Source organism: Lycium ferocissimum, unplaced genomic scaffold (genome assembly GCF_029784015.1).
Source record: "Lycium ferocissimum isolate CSIRO_LF1 unplaced genomic scaffold, AGI_CSIRO_Lferr_CH_V1 ctg525, whole genome shotgun sequence".
Taxonomy (NCBI): Eukaryota; Viridiplantae; Streptophyta; class Magnoliopsida; order Solanales; family Solanaceae; genus Lycium; species Lycium ferocissimum.
In genome coordinates this window covers 261,203-280,089 of record NW_026725923.1, presented here as the reverse complement: position 1 = coordinate 280,089, position 18,887 = coordinate 261,203, and the positions used below count along the sequence as shown (strand labels likewise).

The window sequence follows — 18,887 nt, the reverse complement described above, 5'->3', positions numbered from 1 at the left end:
TGATTCAAAATTCCTAGTGTGAATAGGTGTCTTCTATTCTCATGGGTTGCATCTTTTCATTGAAAATGTGTATTAGGTTATTCAACACCTTTTAAATAGTAGGTTTGCTATAGATTTTCAGCACTTATAAAAAAAATTAAAAAAAATCAGACTTAGAAAAAATTCCCGCGACATAAAATTCTACATTCGTGCCTCTTCCTTTCTACTAAAGCAGTCGAGAGATTAAAAGAGTTCTCCGAAACTTCTATTTGAGTGCACATTAGAAGATTCCTGAGTGGTTCATTGTATCTTGGGAGTAGAACGTCACTTTGCTATTTGCACCGGTAGCAATGACTGAAAATCTACTTTACGAAGACAAAGGCGCCATCCATAACGTCCATGAGCCGGATTTTCCAATTTCAATTCTGTCTTATCTTTATTGCTATCATTATAATTTAGTTGTAATATTAAAGATAAACTAGAAGGGCATCACTATCATTTTAGAGATAGTCCAGTTATTAGTTAATAACCAACTAAACGCTTAGTTAGTTAGTTAGACTAATATCGACCGTTTATCCTAATGATGAAGTTAAGTATTGATGATCAATACATGTATATATATACTAGATTTTATATCATTTAGCATATGAGAAAATAGACAAGTAATCAATATTTCTCTCTCTACGTTTATCTTCCATTGCTGTTCATCATCTTTCTAATCTTCATCTACTGTTTTCTTATTCCATATGAGTTGATTAAGATCTATGCATACTCAAATTCAATAAACAACATGGTATCAGAGCACACTAGATTGGTGTCGATCTAAAGTTCAATTCCATAAATAAATCAAGATTTTAATTTATGGGTAAAAGCATTCAATTGGTTCTAAGCAAGAATTAAAAATGGGTACCAATGAAGAACAAGCTGCTCCGATGTTACACTTGAACAACAATTAGACTCCGACGAACGACATTACCAATCAGAACAGTCAAAATCAAGGAACTATTACTGGTATCGATCACAATCACCCTCTTTTCTTGAATGCAACAGATATAAGTGGCATATCGATAATTTCATTTCAATTGACTGGATGTGAAAACTATGCATATTGGTATAGATCTATGAGATTAGCACTTTTTGGTAGGAAGTAGGAACAAATTAAGTCTACTAGATGGTTCTGCACCAAAAGAAAGTTTTCCTGATGAGTTGCATTATCAATGGGAGCGTGTCAATTCTATTTCTAAGAGTCTTCGTGGTGGTGTTTATTGGCAACTAATGCTCAAAGTGTATGGGAAAATTTAAAGAAAAAGTTTGATAGAACTGATGGGTCAAGAACCTATAGTTTACACAAGGAAGTTGCTACTTTGAGTCAAGGAACTACATCAGTAGCCACATACTATTCAAGGATTAAGAATCTATGGGAGGAATTTGAAGCTATGATTCATGTCACTAAGTGCAATTGTGAGAAATCTAAAGACTATGCGAAGAAATCTTCATTAACAAGAAAAAGAAGAACATAAGATTCTTTGTTCTTGTTATTTTTTTAGTTCTTTGGAACCCGCTTTGTCTCTCCCTTCTCCCAACTTTTCCCCTTTACTTGAATCTTTGAAATCTCCATTAACAAGAGAACAAAGAACAAAAGATTCTTGTGTACATTTACTAATTGTGGCTAAACTTTTCACCAATCTCGTTATTTAATCCAACCATTTTTAGGGAAAAAGTTATTCAAGGAAGGAGATGGAGAACAAATTAGCCAAATTCGGTTCAACAATGGAGATGAAGAAGAGTCGAAGGGCTGGAGTGGGAATTTATCGGGAAGAAGAAGAGGGTGGGTGGGTGAGAGGGGCTTTGAAAATAGGTTTTTTCTTTTTTCTTTTTTGCTGCTTTTTTTATTTAACTAAATAGTTTTAAAATAAACTTCCTACTCAAAATTTATTTTTTAATAATTATTTTTGGTATATATGCCACATGTCTTCATTCAATTCGTCGTTTTGACACCTCATCGGCGAGTGTGTTACACTCACTGTATATATTTGACCGATTCGGCAAAAAGTGCCTAAATGACACAGTCTAGCCCTACCTCAAGTGTCTAAATGGAACAAGGGGCACTTGATGTGTTCAAGTGAAAGAAGTGAACTACCACATGTGTCTGTCGATGAGTTTTGCCTTCTAAATACGAGAAAAGTTGCAATTTTGATTGCGTTAAGAGTCACACTAATGTCCTTAGAAAGTTTTAAGGTAGCTAAAATTGTAAAATTTTATAAAATATGGCTATTCTTTAAATAAATAGCGATCCTAAGAAAGGCTACTCGTCCTGTTAGTTAAAAAAACACTTGTTTTTCTTTGTTCCGGGCTTTAGCCCATTTGAAGGTAATTTCTTCTACCATATTCGGGACTTCGGACCAATACGTATATATATTTCCTAATCCTCCAATTTCTCTCCTCTTTTCCCCAAATCAAAATCACAATAATCCCTAAATCTAGCAATCCTCAAACCCTAATTTCGCCGTGTATTGCAATGTCAAATAACGTACCTCCTTCAACATCGTCATCATCGTCATCGTCATCGTCATCGTCACAGTATACTTACTCTAACGGCACATACTTTCCGACGCCGTTTCATCTCCAACAACAACAACAACAGCCTTACATAGGTGCTGCTCCGCCGCCGCCGCCCGTGCAGCAACTTTCTGCTCCTTCTGTTTATCCTGCTCCGACTCCTATTCCAGGGGTTTATACTTTGCCTCAATTTCAACAAGTAAGCAAATTTTAAATATCGCAAAAAACGAGATAATAAACTTTTATATCTGAATTTTGCTTTCTGTGTGTTCTAATAATGGGCGAAATTGTAGTTGATTTTCAATCCTTACGTTTTGATTTCGTTACTCATGCTAATGACCGTAGAAAGTTTAATTGATTAATAACCTGCAAGGGTGGCTCAGCTGGTTAGCGCTGGGCTTTCATACGACAACAAGGGATTTGTCTTCTGGGTCGAGGTCGTCGCACGGGGCTTGCCTAGTGCGGGTTACCTTTCCTATGTGGTTTGTGAGCTATTGCACAGGAGCTGGAGCTGTGTTTATCCTGTGCGCACCCAACGGCTAGCGGCTGCGGGTTCCCATGTCATAAAAAAAAAGTTTAATTGATTAATAGCTTATATGTAATCATGTAAGTACTTTTGTCTGTTGCTGCTGCTCGTCCTGTTGTCGGTGCTTATACTGCCCGTCGGTTTCAACAAGTAAGCAATTTTAAGTATCAGCAAATATTGATGGCGAGAAAAGAAAAAAAAAAAAAAAAAGGAAAAACTATATGGAAATTATAAGCTTTTATATCTGAATTTTACTTTGTGTCTATTCTAGCAACGGGAAAAGATGCAATTTATTGCGTTAGCTCCTGTTTGGCCATAGATTTTGAAGTTGAAACTTGAAAATTTGAGTTTTTTGAAGTTGGTATTTTCGGAACTTTGAAGTTGTGTTTGGGCATGCATTTTACTTGGTAAATTCTTGAGTTTTGTGACTGGAAGTGAAATTTCTCCTAGGACAGTTTTTGGAATTTAAAAATATTTTGAATATAAATTTTCAAAATCTGATCAAATTTCATGACCAAACAGTTTGAAGATTTTTTTTCAAAATTTGATCCAAAATCTATGGCCAAATGCTACCTTAGAGTCAGGCTAATATCCATAGAAAGCTTACTTATATGTAACGTTAGCTTTTTTTCCCATCTAAAAGAGTTTCGTATATGCAATTATGCAAGTAATTTGTTTTTGTTGCTGGCTTTTCTTGTTGATTTTGGTAAAGTTTTGAGAATTTGGCAGGTAGTTTTGTTAAATTTCCTGTGAAATTGTGTTGCTTATTGAGATTATATCTGCTTCTATATGTGCGTGTATATGTAGGCGACAAAATTAAAAGAGTAAGCATTTTTAAATATCATCAAATATTGATGGCAAAAAAAAGGAAAGGGGAAAGATATGTTAATTATAAACTTTTATATCTGAATTTTGCTTTGTGTTTAATCTAAAAATGGCAAAATTGCAATTGATTTTCAATCCTTACATTTTGATTGCGTTAGTCATGCTAATGTCCTAAAGTTTTAATTGATTAATAGGTTATATGTAATTATGTAAGCAATTTTCCCGTTATTGCTCTCTTCTGTAGTTGATTTTTTTTTTTTTTTTTTTTTGGTTGAGAATTTGGCCTGTACTTTTGTAAGACTTTCTTTTGTGAAGTTGTTGAGATTGTTTCTTGCTTGCTTGTTGAGAGTATATCTGCATCTATTTGTCTGTATGTTCATGATAAAATATCTTGATGTGCACCCAAGGGTGTGGCCTAGTGGTCAATGAAGTGGGTTGGGTATACCCGTGGAACTAGTCGAGCTTTCGAACCTCGACACCGCTTTTAAAAAAATCATGATGACACCGATTATAAGCCTGTTAGTTTCCTTTTACGAGAGCAGAAGAAAATCTCCATAGAAGTATCTGCACAAGGCTTTTGTGATATGTAGCTTTGTAATGTTAAGCAAGTGAGCTTGTTTTGAAAAAAGAAGGTATATTTTGTCATGTTTGTAATGTAGGTAATTGTTATGGACAGGCTCAGCAGTTATTCCAAAGAGATGCGCAAACAATCACACCTGAAGCACTTGAAAATGTGAAAGCTGCACTTGCGAGCAGCGAAATTGAGCACAAAGCTGAGGCCAAGAAGAAAGCTATACCTCGTAAGGCAGCAGGACATAGTTGGGAAGACGCTACTCTTGCGGAGTGGCCAGAGAGTAAGTCTAATTTCCTATATCTTTCTTTTTTCCTCTTCTTGACTGACTTTGCTTCATGGTGTTGAATCTGTTTATCTGTTCTCCTGGTGTTGTGGGGATTGCTCTAGTTTTCTCTCCTTATAGTCTTTGATAGTTTTAGGCATCGATTGAAATGGGCACTAGTACAGTGTTTTGTGTTGAAGGGTTTGGGCATAGCGTCCAAATACTCGTACAATTTGGAATTTTTGGAAGAATTCGAAGACTTCAGATCTATTAACTTAGGGTAAAGTGTTTAAGATTATTGCAAAAACTCAAAAAGAAAGGATAAAGGTAATAAGAACGCCTTTTTTTAAATTGGTAATCCTATACTTCGTAAAAAGAAATGGGAATCTTATATAGGAATGCCTTTGTTAGAGGGAGACACACACTATGATCATAGCTAATGATTGTCTTGATGCTAGAATGGGGTGTAAAGCGACCTGACATTTTGTACCTGGTTTAATTGTTGAATTAGTTGCTTGTGCATTGATCTTGGGAGAAATTACTTTAGCTGCTTATTGTTATCAGTTATTTTTGTGAAAACTAGGACTATTTTGGAGAAGTATTACTAGTAGGATTTAGGACTAGACTTCATAAACAAGAATAGCAGCTCTTCGTTGACGTGCTTGCAACAATGTGGGGGTATGATTGGAAATTCAAATTGTTTGTGCTGCACAAGAATTTGCTATCAGTTTGTACACTGCACAATTAAAGTTGGGACACTTCTTGAGTTGATGCAAAAACCGGAAGCATTTCACTTCAATCTCAATTGTGTCCCTTGTGTCACTATCACAATTTTTGGAGGACTGTTTTGCTCCTATATTTAGGTTTTCACTATATGGATTTTCCTACTTATTTTTATTGAAGATCAATTTCCACCCCTAAGAAAAAGGAGAACCTGATTACGCTTGACCCCAATCCTAAGGCTAGATCTAGAAGTTGGTTTAGATTTTGCTAGTTTAGAAACTGATAGGCAATGCTGATTTACAGATGAAGTGATTGGAATGATAAGCAGTTGAGATTGTGTGGAGCTGGCAAGTATATTTTGAAAGTGCTCTGCTTGTTAAAAGTGATCACCGGCACCTGTATTGTTTTTGCCGAGAGTATTCCCAGTTTCACTATCCAGATTTGGTGTGTAGAATTTTGTAGGATAAAAACGGTGCATTTGAAAGAGGGAGTCTTGGAGCAACGATAAAGTTGTTTTTGTATAACATAATAGGTTCCTAGTAGGTGTTACGGGTTCGAGTTGTGGAATCAACCACTGATATTTGGGTCAGGGTAGGTTGCCTCCTTCTCTATAAGTCCCAATAATGACCACTACCTAATCCACGGTTGTTTGTAAGTCGTCTCCTTTCTCACTCTACCCTCCTCGTGAAATAACCTTACAGTCATTACAGCAGTTCTATCACACCTTTTTTTTAGTAAGTATTGATATTTTATAAATGGTAAAACAGCACTAAGATGGTGCTTTAAAAATTATGAAGTGTGTAAAGCTCCCTGATCATATCTAGCATGGAATCTACATCAGTTACAATGGTCATGATGCACCAAATAGCTAGCAAAAAAATACAATTTTGTTTGTAATAGGTCGTGGAAGGGTTGGAGAACAAGTAAATCAGGGAGATTAAGTTTTCGGAGCCTTGGAGGAAAGTTAGATAAGATTTGGTAAGATAACTTGGTCAAACTTTGAGAAAGAATATCTTTTAGTATATGAGAAGTTTTGAAGCAAAGCAAGAATATCTTTTAGTATATGAGAAGTTTTGAAGCAAAGCAAAAGCCTAAAATGAAGTTCGTCGAGGTGGAAGGGTGGCCTTGGAGGATGATTTGGAGAACAAAAGCACCTTACAAGGTAAACTGTTTCTCATGGTTATTAGCAAAGGAGGCGATTCGACTGGGAGAATTTGAACAAGCGAGGCTTCAACTATGCTCTAGGTGTTACCTATGCGAACAAGCAGAGACGATCAACCATCTTTTTTTACATTGCAAGTGGACGCGACCAGCTTTGGCGGATCTTTGTCAAGATGAGAGGAAAATTAAATGGGTGAAGCCGGGTACCATAAAAGAGGTGATGAAGTGTTGGAACGGAGATGGAAATGCGACAAAAGAAGGAGAGATGGAAGATTGTCCCGAAACAAGTATATGGTGGACGGTTGGAAGGAGAGAAATCACAGATGCTTTGAAGACAAACAGTAGCATGCAGAGATTGAAGTTAAATTGCCTAGGATTATACTACTTTTTGGTGTAAGCGAGTCTGATATTTAGGGCAGGTAGATATTTATTCGGTTTTAAATTGGTTATGATATAATGTAATAGTCAGGGCAATGTAAGTTGTAACAACACTTTTGAGGGGGACTACACTTTGGATGTAGTAAACACGTGGATATAGACTAACCGTCACCATCTCAAAAAAAAAAAAAAAAAAAGAAGTTCGTCGAGTTTGGTTTCCAACGCAACAACCGCTCGTCGACAACATCGGAATCAGAGAATTATGGGCGCTACAAGTTAGAGGCCGACAGAAAGAACGCGTGCTACGGTGGCCCACGTGCTACCGTAGCTGCCCACAGTACTCATTGTACCTGCTACGGATCAAGCATACGTATCGAACCGACTTTAGAACCTTATAAAAGGGGTTTTACCCCTCATTTTTCATCCAAAAATACCTCTTAAAATATCCAAAACTCTCTAGAAAATTCTCCCAACCTCTCCTCCACAAAATTTTAACGCAATTAAGTATAATCTCCGGAATTAAGTTCGGACATCGCGTAATTGCGATTATACTATCGTATTGCGGTAAATCTTGGTTGGAATTCAAGGCAAATATTGGAGATATCGCGGTGCTAGCGAGAGTAAGGTATGAATCTCTCTTTACTGATATGGATATAAGTTTATTTACGGAAGTAGAGTTGTTGAATTATTGTATAGTGGATTTGTTGGTGAAAAAATTGGACAAATGTCGTGTGGGATATTTTATGGAATATATTGGTATTTATAATATTGTGGTTGATGTTGGTATTGTTGTTGGTTGCTGGATTATGATTTCGGGCTAGGCATATAAACAGGGGAGATGCTGTCCGATTTTCGTCCGGATATAGAATAGTTTAATTGGAACTCTTAACACAAGTATTCGACGATGAGTCTAACGATAGTGTGAATCCTCTTGAATGTAGACTTACAAGCTTGGGCGGATAAGCATAGGTAGTAGGAGACCGAACAGGTATGTTAAGGCTAGCCCTTTTTTTCCAAAGGCATGACTCCTTTCCTGATAATCCAGAAATGTTTTCCAAAATGTCTTTATTCTCCAAGTTAGAGATTTATTATTCTGTAAGTCCTGATGACAACAACGATGGGTATGTTTGTATAATGATTATGATGATGATGATGATTTTATGTTTAAACGCTCCAAGCTTATGATTTTATATTTTGAGAGGTGTTTTTGGATGAAAAATGAGGGGTAAAACCCCTTTTATATGGTTCCAAAGTCGGTTCGGTCTTGTAGCGGCTTGTAGCACGCGTTTGCTCCGTCGGCCTAACTTGTAACGTCCGCTAATTCTCCGCTCCGATGTCGTATCGTCGAGCGGTTTGTTGCGCTGGAAACTAGACTCGGCGAACTTCATTTTAGGCTTTTGCTTTGCTTCAAAACTTCTCATATACTAAAAGATATTATTTCTCAAAGTTTGACCAAGTTATCTTACCAAATCTTATCTAACTTTCCTCCGAGGCTCCGAAAACTTAATCTCCCTGATTTACTTCTCCAACCCTTTCACGATCTATTACATGAACTTAAACCCTCATAATCTTATGATAGCATATACAATCCTACATATCTTCGAACAATAACCCCGGGTCCATGTTGGAACGACTAATACCTAGCGAACCTTAATGTACCAAACTGCGAGGTGTAACATTCCTCCCCCTTTAGGAACATTCTTCCTCGAATGTTACTTTTGTCACGACGTGACTAGGGGCCGTGACGACCCTTTTCCAAGCCACGGAGCACCACTCGCTCTAATACTCATCTTACTCATTTAATGCTCTTTTACCAATTTTATACACGAATTGTAGGAAAATCATATTTTATATAAACATAAATACTTATATACATTTGCCTCTCGGCCAAAATAATATATATACATAATAATAATATCTTGTGAGACCATCGTACCCACCCGCGTATCTACGAGCCTCTCTTGACATACTAAACATATAGACGGAACAAGACTCCGTCGTGCCCAAAATATACATATATACCAAAATAAGAATCATAAGCACCTCGGACAATGAGTGCTCTCAATCGGTGACAAACACTAAGTCCGGACCAAGCTCACCCCACTTGTCTACACGTGGGCATGAACACAACGTCCAAAGAAAACGGACGTCAGTACAAACATTGTACTGAGTATGAGAGGCATAAACAATGAAGAAAGACAGTGATAATATAATGTGAATATCAATATGAAACATCTGAATCTGAATGACAATCATAAAAGAAGTAATGCATGCTGTCTTACTCATACTCATCATAATCTCATAAATGCATAATATGTACGAGGCCCGTCCGTATCGGAACGGTATGATAATCAATAACATTAGCCCGCGTCCGGGCCGCCCGCGTCCAAGGTACCATCTCTTGCCGCGCCACAGTGTGCGCCCATGCCAAGGTCATGGTGTGTCAGTATAGCCGCCCTTGCTTAGCGATAATTGCCGACGACTAGGCGCGCGGTGTAATATGATCATGACATGCTCATAAAAAATACTTGTAATAATATGATTATCATAATATGCTTATCATAGTACATGCCTAAGGCTCTAGATCAACTATACTCTATCGGGGTGACGTAAGGTCGTGATCCCCCGATTTCATTATGGAGCAATTATTGACATTATTACGCCTCACCTTGAAGGAATTAGTACATAAGGTGAGTGTAAGAAATAAATAACATCATTATCAATATGGCATCATCATATCATATCTCTTATCTTATATAGACATTTATGGACTTAGGTTTCTAGCTTTCCGAAAAATAGGACCTCGAAGAGAAAAGAACTTATGTTATAGGATTCATGCCATTAGAAAGAAAGGACTAGCCTCACATACCTTTGTCGTTTAGCTAAGTTATCGTTCACTTGCTCTCCCCCAATGTCACGTCGTTACCTTCACGGGAGAATTCATATTAACATTAGTTAATCGATTATAAGAACGCGTCGTAAATTCTAGAGAAAATTGGGCAGCATTTTCCCTATAAACTTAACAATCCTCGAAATTCCAACTTAGCCAAACGTCAATCAAAATACCAACAACAACAATACCAATAATTTCATATCAAACTAGACTTAAATCCATTCTTAAATTACTCCCAAAACAGCCCAATATACATTCGGATGCCAATGCTTGCATACACTTCTTTATTTTCGTATATCCATAATATAACAATAACAACTACAGCCAATCCCCGATATTCCAGCCCACAAAACAGTCCATAACGATCATAAAACAGTCCTCAAAATATCATCGCAAAACAGCCACAAAAATTACATAAAACAGCCCCAAAATACTGTCATAAAACAGCCACGAAAATTACATAAAACAGCCCCAAATATCGGCACAAAACAGTCCGGTATACGCTTTGTATACAATATCTTTATACACTTTATTCTCCCAATTCAAGAACAACAACTTATCAACAACATCAACAACAATATCAACAATTATTATACATCATAACTCAGCTAATTCCATCCATTTAATCCACCTAAAACAGCCCCTTAATCCATAAATCCCAACAAAACATCAAACGAGTTTATAATGCTATTTTCTCCGTTCTAATCCGTTAAAACTCTAAATAAACTTGTTAACCATGAAAAATAGTACTTAATCTTACCTTAAGTATGCAGCAACCACTTCCACCCTCTCCTTCTATGCCGATTTTTAGCTCAAAATCAAGGCAACGCGACGTACAACACTTTTCTCTCATGAGCTTCGCGATTCGGGGCTTAGATTGTGGTCAAAATTTGGTTTCTTTCTCTATCTCTCTCTCTCTCTCTATCTCGAAATTTTCCGGGTTTGTTGAGGTCCGAAAATGAAGGAGAAGTTAAGAAATTTTTTCATTAAATGGCAAAGAAAATGGGCCTGACCCGACTTGGAATCGGGTTGGGCCGAATTCATTGCCCAGCTTGACCTTTCTGCATTAAAATATCCATATCTCCTTATCCCGTATTTTCGTACGATGAATTATTCATAAGCTGAGGTGGGGTCCACATGTCGAGATTTTTTTTTAGAACATATGACAAGTTATATGAGTAATATATGCGAAGTTAAACACAACCCAAGAAGGACCCTTGAGCCAAATCAAAGTGAAAGCCCTCCAAAATAACATATTTAAGATACGTTTTCGGGTGATTTGATTTCGGGAGGTCATAACCCTATTAGCCTTTGTGTGCTTTCTTTCATGCTTTTGGTCGTATGGGGCCAATTTATAGTTCTATTGTATTATGGCCCTATGAGGCACAGTTACTATGGGTTGTTGTGACAGGATGGTAGTGCCATATTACAGGGGAAACTGCGCGAAATTTTTGTAAAATTCCCGCATAGTTTAACATTCGAGGACGAATGTTCCAAAGGGGGGGAGGATGTTATATCCCGCATTTTCAGAGCATGAGTGTGACACGTGCTTCCTCAAAAAATTGACAATCATGTTGTTGTGACATAATTTAAACTCACGTTGATAGTGTTGTATCCCGTATTTTTGAACGTCGGATTATTTGCTGAGGTGGGACCCACACATCGAGATTTTTTTTTGGAACATCTGAAAAGTCATATGAATCACATATTTAAAGTTAAACACAACTCATGAAGGACCCTTGGGCCAAATCAAAGTGGAAGCCCTCCAAACGAATATTTTTAAGAAAATGTTTTCGGGTGACCTGACTTCGAGGGGAAAAAATGGTATTATAAGTTTGGAATTTGGAAAAATACCAAGAGATAGAAGTTGTAGATAATTGAAATAGCTTTCCAACCATAGGTTGTGGGTCTTCATGTGACATCGGGATAAGGAGATATGGATATTTTAATGCGAAAGGTCAAGCTGGGCAATGAATTCGGCCCAACCCGATTCCAAGTCGGGTCAGGCCCATTTTCTTTGCCATTTAATGAAAAATTTCGGTCTTCTCCTTCATTTTCAGACCTCAACAAACCCAGAAAATTTCAGAGATAGAGAGAGAGAGGAGAGATAGAGAAAGAAACCAAATTTTGACCACAATCTAAGCCCCGAATCGCGAAGCTCATGGAGAGAAAAGTGTTGTACGTCGCGTTGCCTTCAATTTGAGCTAAAAATCAGCTAAGAAGGAGAGGGTGGAAGTGGTTGCTGCATACTTAAGGTAAGATTAAGTACTATTTTTCATGGTTAACAAGTTGATTTAGAGTTTTAACGGATTAGAACGGAGAAAATAGCATTATAAACTCGTTTGTTGTTTTGTTGGGATTTATGGATTAAGGGGCTGTTTTAGGTGGATTAAATGGATGGAATTAGCTGAGTTATGATGTATAATAATTGTTGATATTGTTGTTGATGTTGTTGATAAGTTGTTGTTCTTGAATTGGGAGAATAAAATGTATAAAGATATTGTATACAAAGCGTATACCGGACTGTTTTGTGCCGATATTTGTGGCTGTTTTGCGATGATATTTTGAGGACTGTTTTATGATCGTTATGGACTGTTTTGTGGGCTGGAATATCGGGGGATTGGCTGTAGTTGTTATTGTTATATTATGGATATACGAAAATAAAGAAGTGTATGCAAGCATTGGCATCCGAATGTATATTGGGCTGTTTTGGGAGTAATTTAAGAATGGATTTAAGTCTAGTTTGATATGAAATTATTGGTATTGTTGTTGTTGGTATTTTGATTGACGTTTGGCTAAGTTGGAATTTCGAGGATTGTTAAGTTTATAGGGAAAATGCGCCAATTTTCTAGAATTTACGACGCGTTCTTATAATCGATTAACTAATGTTAATATGAATTCTCCGTGAAGGTAACGACGTGACATTGGGGGAGAGCAAGTGAACGATAACTTAGCTAAACGACAAAGGTATGTGAGGCTAGTCCTTTCTTTCTAATGGCATGAATCCTATAACATAAGTTCTTTTCCTCTTCATGAGGTCCTATTTTTCGGAAAGCTAGAAACCTAAGTCCATAAATGTCTATATAAGATAAGAGATATGATATGATGATGCCATATTGATAATGATGCTATTTATTTCTTACACTCACCTTATGTACTAATTCCTTCAAGGTGAGGCAGAATGTCAATAATTGCTCCATAATGAAATCGGGGATCACGACCTTACGTCACCCCGATAGAGTATAGTTGATCTAGAGCCTTAGGCATGTACTATGATAAGCATATTATGATAATCATATTATTACAAGTATTTTTTATGAGCATGTCATGATCATATTACACCGCGCCTAGTTGGTCGGGGCAATCACCGCGAGCGGCGGCCGGCTCGGATACACCCACCACCCTTTTGGCATGGGCGACACCACCAGTGGGCGGCATGAGATGGTACCCGGACGCGGGCGGCACGGACGCGGGCTAATGTTATCGATTATCATACCGTCCAGGATACGGACGGGCGAACACATATTATGCATTTATGAGATTATGATGAGTATGGTAAGACAAAGACGCATTACTTCTTTTATGATTGTCATTCGGATTCGGATGTTTCATATTGATATTCACATTATATTATCCCGTTTTCTTCATTGTTTATGCCTCTCATACTCGGTACATGTTCGTCGACGTCCGTTTTTCTTTGGACGCCGTGTTCACGCCCACAGTGAGACGTGAGGGAGTGAGCTTGGTCCGGACCACTTAGTAGTGTCGGTGATTGGAGAGCACTCCATTGTCCGGAGGTGCTTATGATTCTTATTTTGGGCACGACGGAGTCTTGTTCTGTCTATGTTTAGTATGTCAGTAGAGGCTCGTAGATACACAGTGTGGGTCAGATGGTCTCTCAAGATGTTATTATTATGTATATATTATTTTGATGCCGAGAGGCAAATGTATATAAGTATTTATGTTTATATAAAATATGATTTTCCTACAATTCGTGTATAAAATTGGTAAAAGAGCATTAATTGAGTAAGATGAGTATTAGAGCGAGTGGTGCTCGGTGGCTAGCCCCGGGTACCCGTCACGGCCCCTAGCTGGGTCGTGACAAAAGTGCTATTGTGACGACCCACCTCTGGGGACCCACTACTCAGGTATTGTCTTTGCCAGGGTACTGCCCGTCCGCACAGGGGCTTGCCCCATTATCCCTCTTCACGCTGCAGCGCTACGGGGTATCGAACGCGGAACCTCTGGCTCCTTTACATTCCCCAGAGGGAATCGCCTCTTACCAATTGAGCTGCAGCTCAATTGGTAAGAGACGTCTCCTTAGGGAGAACAAAAGTGACTGCAAGGTCGCGGGTTCGATACCAGCCGCTGCAGCGTATATCGAACTGGCTAAGCACCCTTTCACATACAATACCTGAGTATGTCATGTCATGTCAGATACATGTTCATGGGGTCAGATACCCAGAGGTTCACAGCATGGTCAGCGCCCAGCTGTGGGTCCTCAAAGTCCTTTGGAATTTCTACGGAAATTTTGCAAGAGTTTCCCCTGTAATTGTACCACTACTCTAACGGTATGTTGCTATGTTTGCCTTAAAAAATTCTCGTTTCTTTCCATTCAAATTGTCCACGAAATGACAACGGGAATAGTATTCTAAAGCTTGTGTGCCTTCCTATTGAGGCCGTTGTGTGCCTTCCTATTGAGGCCGTCTCTTCTCCAACTATGTAAGAAATCCAAAATGGAGTGAGGCATGCCCAAGACAGGTCCAAAATGGCAAAAAACATGCTCAAACCTGATAAATGATTTTAAAGTGTAGGAAAAGATGACGAGCATCTTTGAGGTTCTCTTCACAAGCCACAAAAACAAGAAACCTTCACAGGTGCTTTGCTGTGCCAAATCTTCCTACAAGGCCAAAGATCAGCATTGGAAGAAGTTAATACATGTAGCAAGACTTAAGAGAGAAGATACCACCAGAATGGTACCTCCATATTATAGAATGATCGTTGTGTGGATTCAGGATGATGTTGCTAAGGGACTGTAACAAAGAACAAGATCTTGCAATTTCCCATCATTTAAATTCCTTCTTAGAAATAGATTCCATCTTTGAGCATCAGAGAAGTCAGCTATAGAAGCCTTGTGTAGTGAGGAAATGTTGTAGATGTATTGAGAAAGATCCTTTTTTGGGGGTGAATGTCCAATCAATGCATCTTCCCATAAGCTGATCTTTCTACCACCCCCAACAGAGAAACCAACGTTCAATTCAAACTTGCTCAGTGATTGTATTTTTTTCCAATCTCCAGAACCATGCGAAGCATTTGAGACCTCAGTGTTCCAGGGACCATCCAAAGTGAACCTATCAGCTAAAAATCTCCTCCAAAGAGCATTTACCTCCTTATTGAATCTCCAATGCCATTTCATCAAAAGACTTTCATTGTGGCATTTGAGATTCTTTATGGCAAGGCCTCGACATTTCTTTCCTTTGATGACATTTTTCTGGTTAACATGAAAAACGTGCTTTGCTTCTGAGTTCCCTTGCCAGAGAAAGTCTGTTCTCAGTTTATCCATTCACTTTAGAACTGAAGCAAGGGCCAAAGTAGATATATAGTGTAAGTGGGGCGTTAACGACATTGTCTTGTAAGCATAAAGTCTATTTGACTGTGGTTACCCCCACTCTTATATGTTATTAGGTGAGAATCTCTCTTTATAAAATGTGTTAGCTGAGCTAAGTGGGCCAAGATATTGTTCCCTTCGTTATTCCTAGTACCGCAACCTCAGCCCCCATTTACTTGTTTGAAACTGTCGTTATCTTTACTTACTCGACTATTTAGTTCCCCCTTACAAAGATTTGTTCGTCTCTTGGAATCCCTTGAACCAAGATGTCCATAATCTCTCAAAACTTAGCTTTAGCTTTTGCATATAATCCTATTTGTGGAGCATAGGCACTAACAGCATTTACTGTCTCCTTTCCCGTACCAGCCTTAATGCAATAATTGTATCCTCAACTCGTTTTACCTCTACAACTTTATCTTTAAGCCGGTTGCAATAATTCCTACTCATTCCTATTTAAGTTATGAGGAATTTGTGTCTTGTCTTTCCAAATGCACTTCTTTTTCTGCATTTTCTGGAGGTGTTTAGAAAAAGAATGTGCAGGGGACGAACTCTGCAAAGTAATTTATCAGATCTGACATGTTTTGAGTATTAAGGTTTTTTTTTAATTTTTTTAATTTTTATTTTTTTTTTTTTTAAATAAGATGTTTACGTATGCTTTATTGGTCCACTTTTATGGATTATAGTGTCGCAAGTGATTGTATTCGCTGATGACCATTTTTCTTACCCAATTATTCTTTTGCTGTTGGTTGTCCAGTCACTTTCTTCTGTGATGGCTGTGTGCACCTGTTTCACATGGATTCACTTATTTGTTCCTTTGCTGTTAGAATGGTTGCAAATCCTTATACAGTGGAATAACTAAGTTACTGTTTGGGTGGTGTCACAGATGATTATCGTCTATTCTGTGGTGATCTTGGGAATGAGGTGAATGATGATGTCCTATCAAAAGCCTTTTCAAGGTTTCCCACCTTTAATATGGCTAAGGTATGTTAGATCATTTATGTTTTCCAATAATTTTACATTTTTATCTGTTTGATTGGTATACATGAGCACTGGTATTCTGGCCATGAAGGGAGAGATTTCTGTCCCCTAAACTTTTAATTCTTTTCTTTCTTTTTCTTTCATCACATTCGTACGTCCTGATGATTGAATCATCAGAAAGCTAGAAATCCTTCTAAATGCATAGACATCTATTGATAGTCTGGGTACATTGATAGTGATATACGTGCATCTAGTTTTGAGAGAGACTTCTCACTTTTTACTGCTTTCAAATTGGAGTTCAGTAACTTCTAATTATCAAAAATTAAATAGAAAATTGTAGTAGTATCATTGTAGGATCAAAAAATGTATTCCTCAGGTTGTATGTATGAGTGCGCGGTGATACCTTACCTCTTCCTTAGAACATAGCCTGCTCGTAATTTATTTATTGTCCAAAAGTGCAGTAGTAATAATGTGTTATAAGGAAGTATAGCTTAGTTATATTTCAAGATCCATCATGCTGATGTTATTAGTATTACTAATTCATGCGTTGACCCGGAAAAAAGAATACAAAAGAATTTAGTAGTATCTTATATTCGCCTTGCTCTCTTCGAACTTTATTGTATAATTGTATGTTATGGCTTACAAGGTTCAGTTACAAAGGGTTTCTGCAATGCATGTTCACAGGTTGTGAGAGACAAGCGGACTGGTAAGACCAAGGGATATGGATTTGTGAGTTTTTCCAACCCATTAGACCTTGCTGCGGCACTTAAAGAAATGAATGGTAAGTTATCTGTTAATCAATATATGAATGTGTAGTCTCTTACTGTGCTTAAGGTACAGCATAATCAATATATTAAGTGGTACAACTTGATATAGCGGGTCTGTCGCAGTTATGTGATCAGCTTTTACCTTGTTGAAGATCACCGCTCATAAATGATGGATGGTAGCTTTCAGTTGGATCTAACAGTTTCCTTGATATAATTTTTGGTTAATGCCATGTGTGGATTTCTTGGCCCCCCTTCTTTGATGTCTTCCCTTTGATGGAAAGAGTGCTCTCTTTTAGGCCCCTGGTTCCTTTACTTGAATGTGTAATCTCTCCACCCCACCCCCGCGTTTGTCCATAAAAAAGAAGGAATAGTGAAGGAAACAATTATTAGGACTGCTTTTGAAGTTGGTTTAGGTAAAGGAAAAATAAGTAAGGAAAAGAATAACATCAACCAAACTTGTATGAGAGAATTTCACGAGTCTGGTGTCTTGTGGAGTTAGCAAAGTGGGAAGTACATGAATGTCTAAATTGGCAGTAGTTTTAGTTATTGAATTGGTGTAATATTATTCCCAGATGCCTAATGAGCTAGTAATCCATGTTGTTTTCAGGGAAGTATGTTGGAAACCGGCCGATTAAACTCCGCAAGAGCAAGTGGCAAGAGAGGATTGACGTTGAAGCTCTGGAAAGTCACAAGGTAGGGATTTTGCATGGTGATTGGCCTACTTATATAATATTACATCTGGACCTTACCCTATCAAAAAAAAAACTTATATGATATTAAACTACAAAAGAGCTTAAAAGCCTATAAACACTCAAAATAAGGCCATCTAAACACCCTTTACATCTCTTATTAGTTGGCATTAACCTACTTCTTTTCAAAATATGACATTGACTGACTATTTTTTTTTGGATGTTGGATCTTGTGGCAGAACCGGTCACATAAGAAACCAAAGACAGCAAAGAAGGGTATATTTCACAAATGAGCACCAATCATGATATTGGCTCTAACAGCAAGATACTTGAGATGTATTTTAAATGTGTATTAATCAATTTCTTCACCATCGCCGCTGTTTGGAAAGCAGGGACGAACGACATTGCCAAGATACAGAGCTAGTATTATTTCTACCTCCGCAATTTGTTATTCACATTGCTATATCCATCATTTGCTGGTTAACGTATTTCTTCCTCCTTTTAAGCGCAGTAAGAGTTGTGGATAATAAATCCTTTAAGCAACAATATATTGGTGGATGGGGAGAAACTAGTTGTGATTTGGAAACTTTGGTTCGTTGACAAGATATTTGCAGTTTCATACTTCCATTAATGGATCGGTTAAATATTAAACCTAATGTAGGTGTACTGATGATGATTAAGTTTTAATCTTACTTGGTGGTTCCCTTTGCTTCCGTAAAGATTGGGGTTATTTTAAGGCAACTTTCGTTTATGTGATTGTAAGCTTGCCTTATCATGTTTTGACACTAATCAATATGCATTGATTTGCGTTGAACATAGCTGAACTTTTTCAGTCGACCTTCACTCATTTATCTTCCATGTGTAATATTTACGCTTTATGTGTCTCAACTTATCATTTTAAACTTCCATATTAACATATAAGTTTTGTATGAACCCATCTTCTGGATTATTGTGGTCCTAATTCT

General features: G+C 37.7%; 1 protein-coding gene across 1 annotated transcript; it reads left to right on the top strand.

Moving 5' to 3' along the window:
* The first annotated feature begins 2,383 nt into the window (after positions 1 to 2,383).
* Positions 2,384 to 18,641, top strand: LOC132044795 (uncharacterized). Its single transcript, XM_059435319.1, has 6 exons — positions 2,384 to 2,737; positions 4,566 to 4,743; positions 16,372 to 16,469; positions 17,151 to 17,247; positions 17,841 to 17,926; positions 18,162 to 18,641. Exons 1-6 carry the CDS (start codon positions 2,498 to 2,500, stop codon positions 18,213 to 18,215), a joined length of 753 nt encoding a protein of 250 aa, XP_059291302.1. The 5' UTR covers positions 2,384 to 2,497; the 3' UTR covers positions 18,216 to 18,641.
* The last annotated feature ends 246 nt before the right edge of the window (positions 18,642 to 18,887 follow it).

What these genes read in the sequence shown, in the direction of transcription:
- LOC132044795 (XM_059435319.1), top strand. Translation starts at nt 2,498, where the DNA reads ATGTCAAATAACGTACCTCCTTCAACATCGTCATCATCGTCATCGTCA. An exon ending in GGCACTTAAAGAAATGAATG is followed by an intron (nt 17,248 to 17,840) that starts GTAAGTTATCTG and finishes TGTTGTTTTCAG; the next exon opens with GGAAGTATGTTGGAAACCGG. An exon ending in AAGCTCTGGAAAGTCACAAG is followed by an intron (nt 17,927 to 18,161) that starts GTAGGGATTTTG and finishes ATCTTGTGGCAG; the next exon opens with AACCGGTCACATAAGAAACC.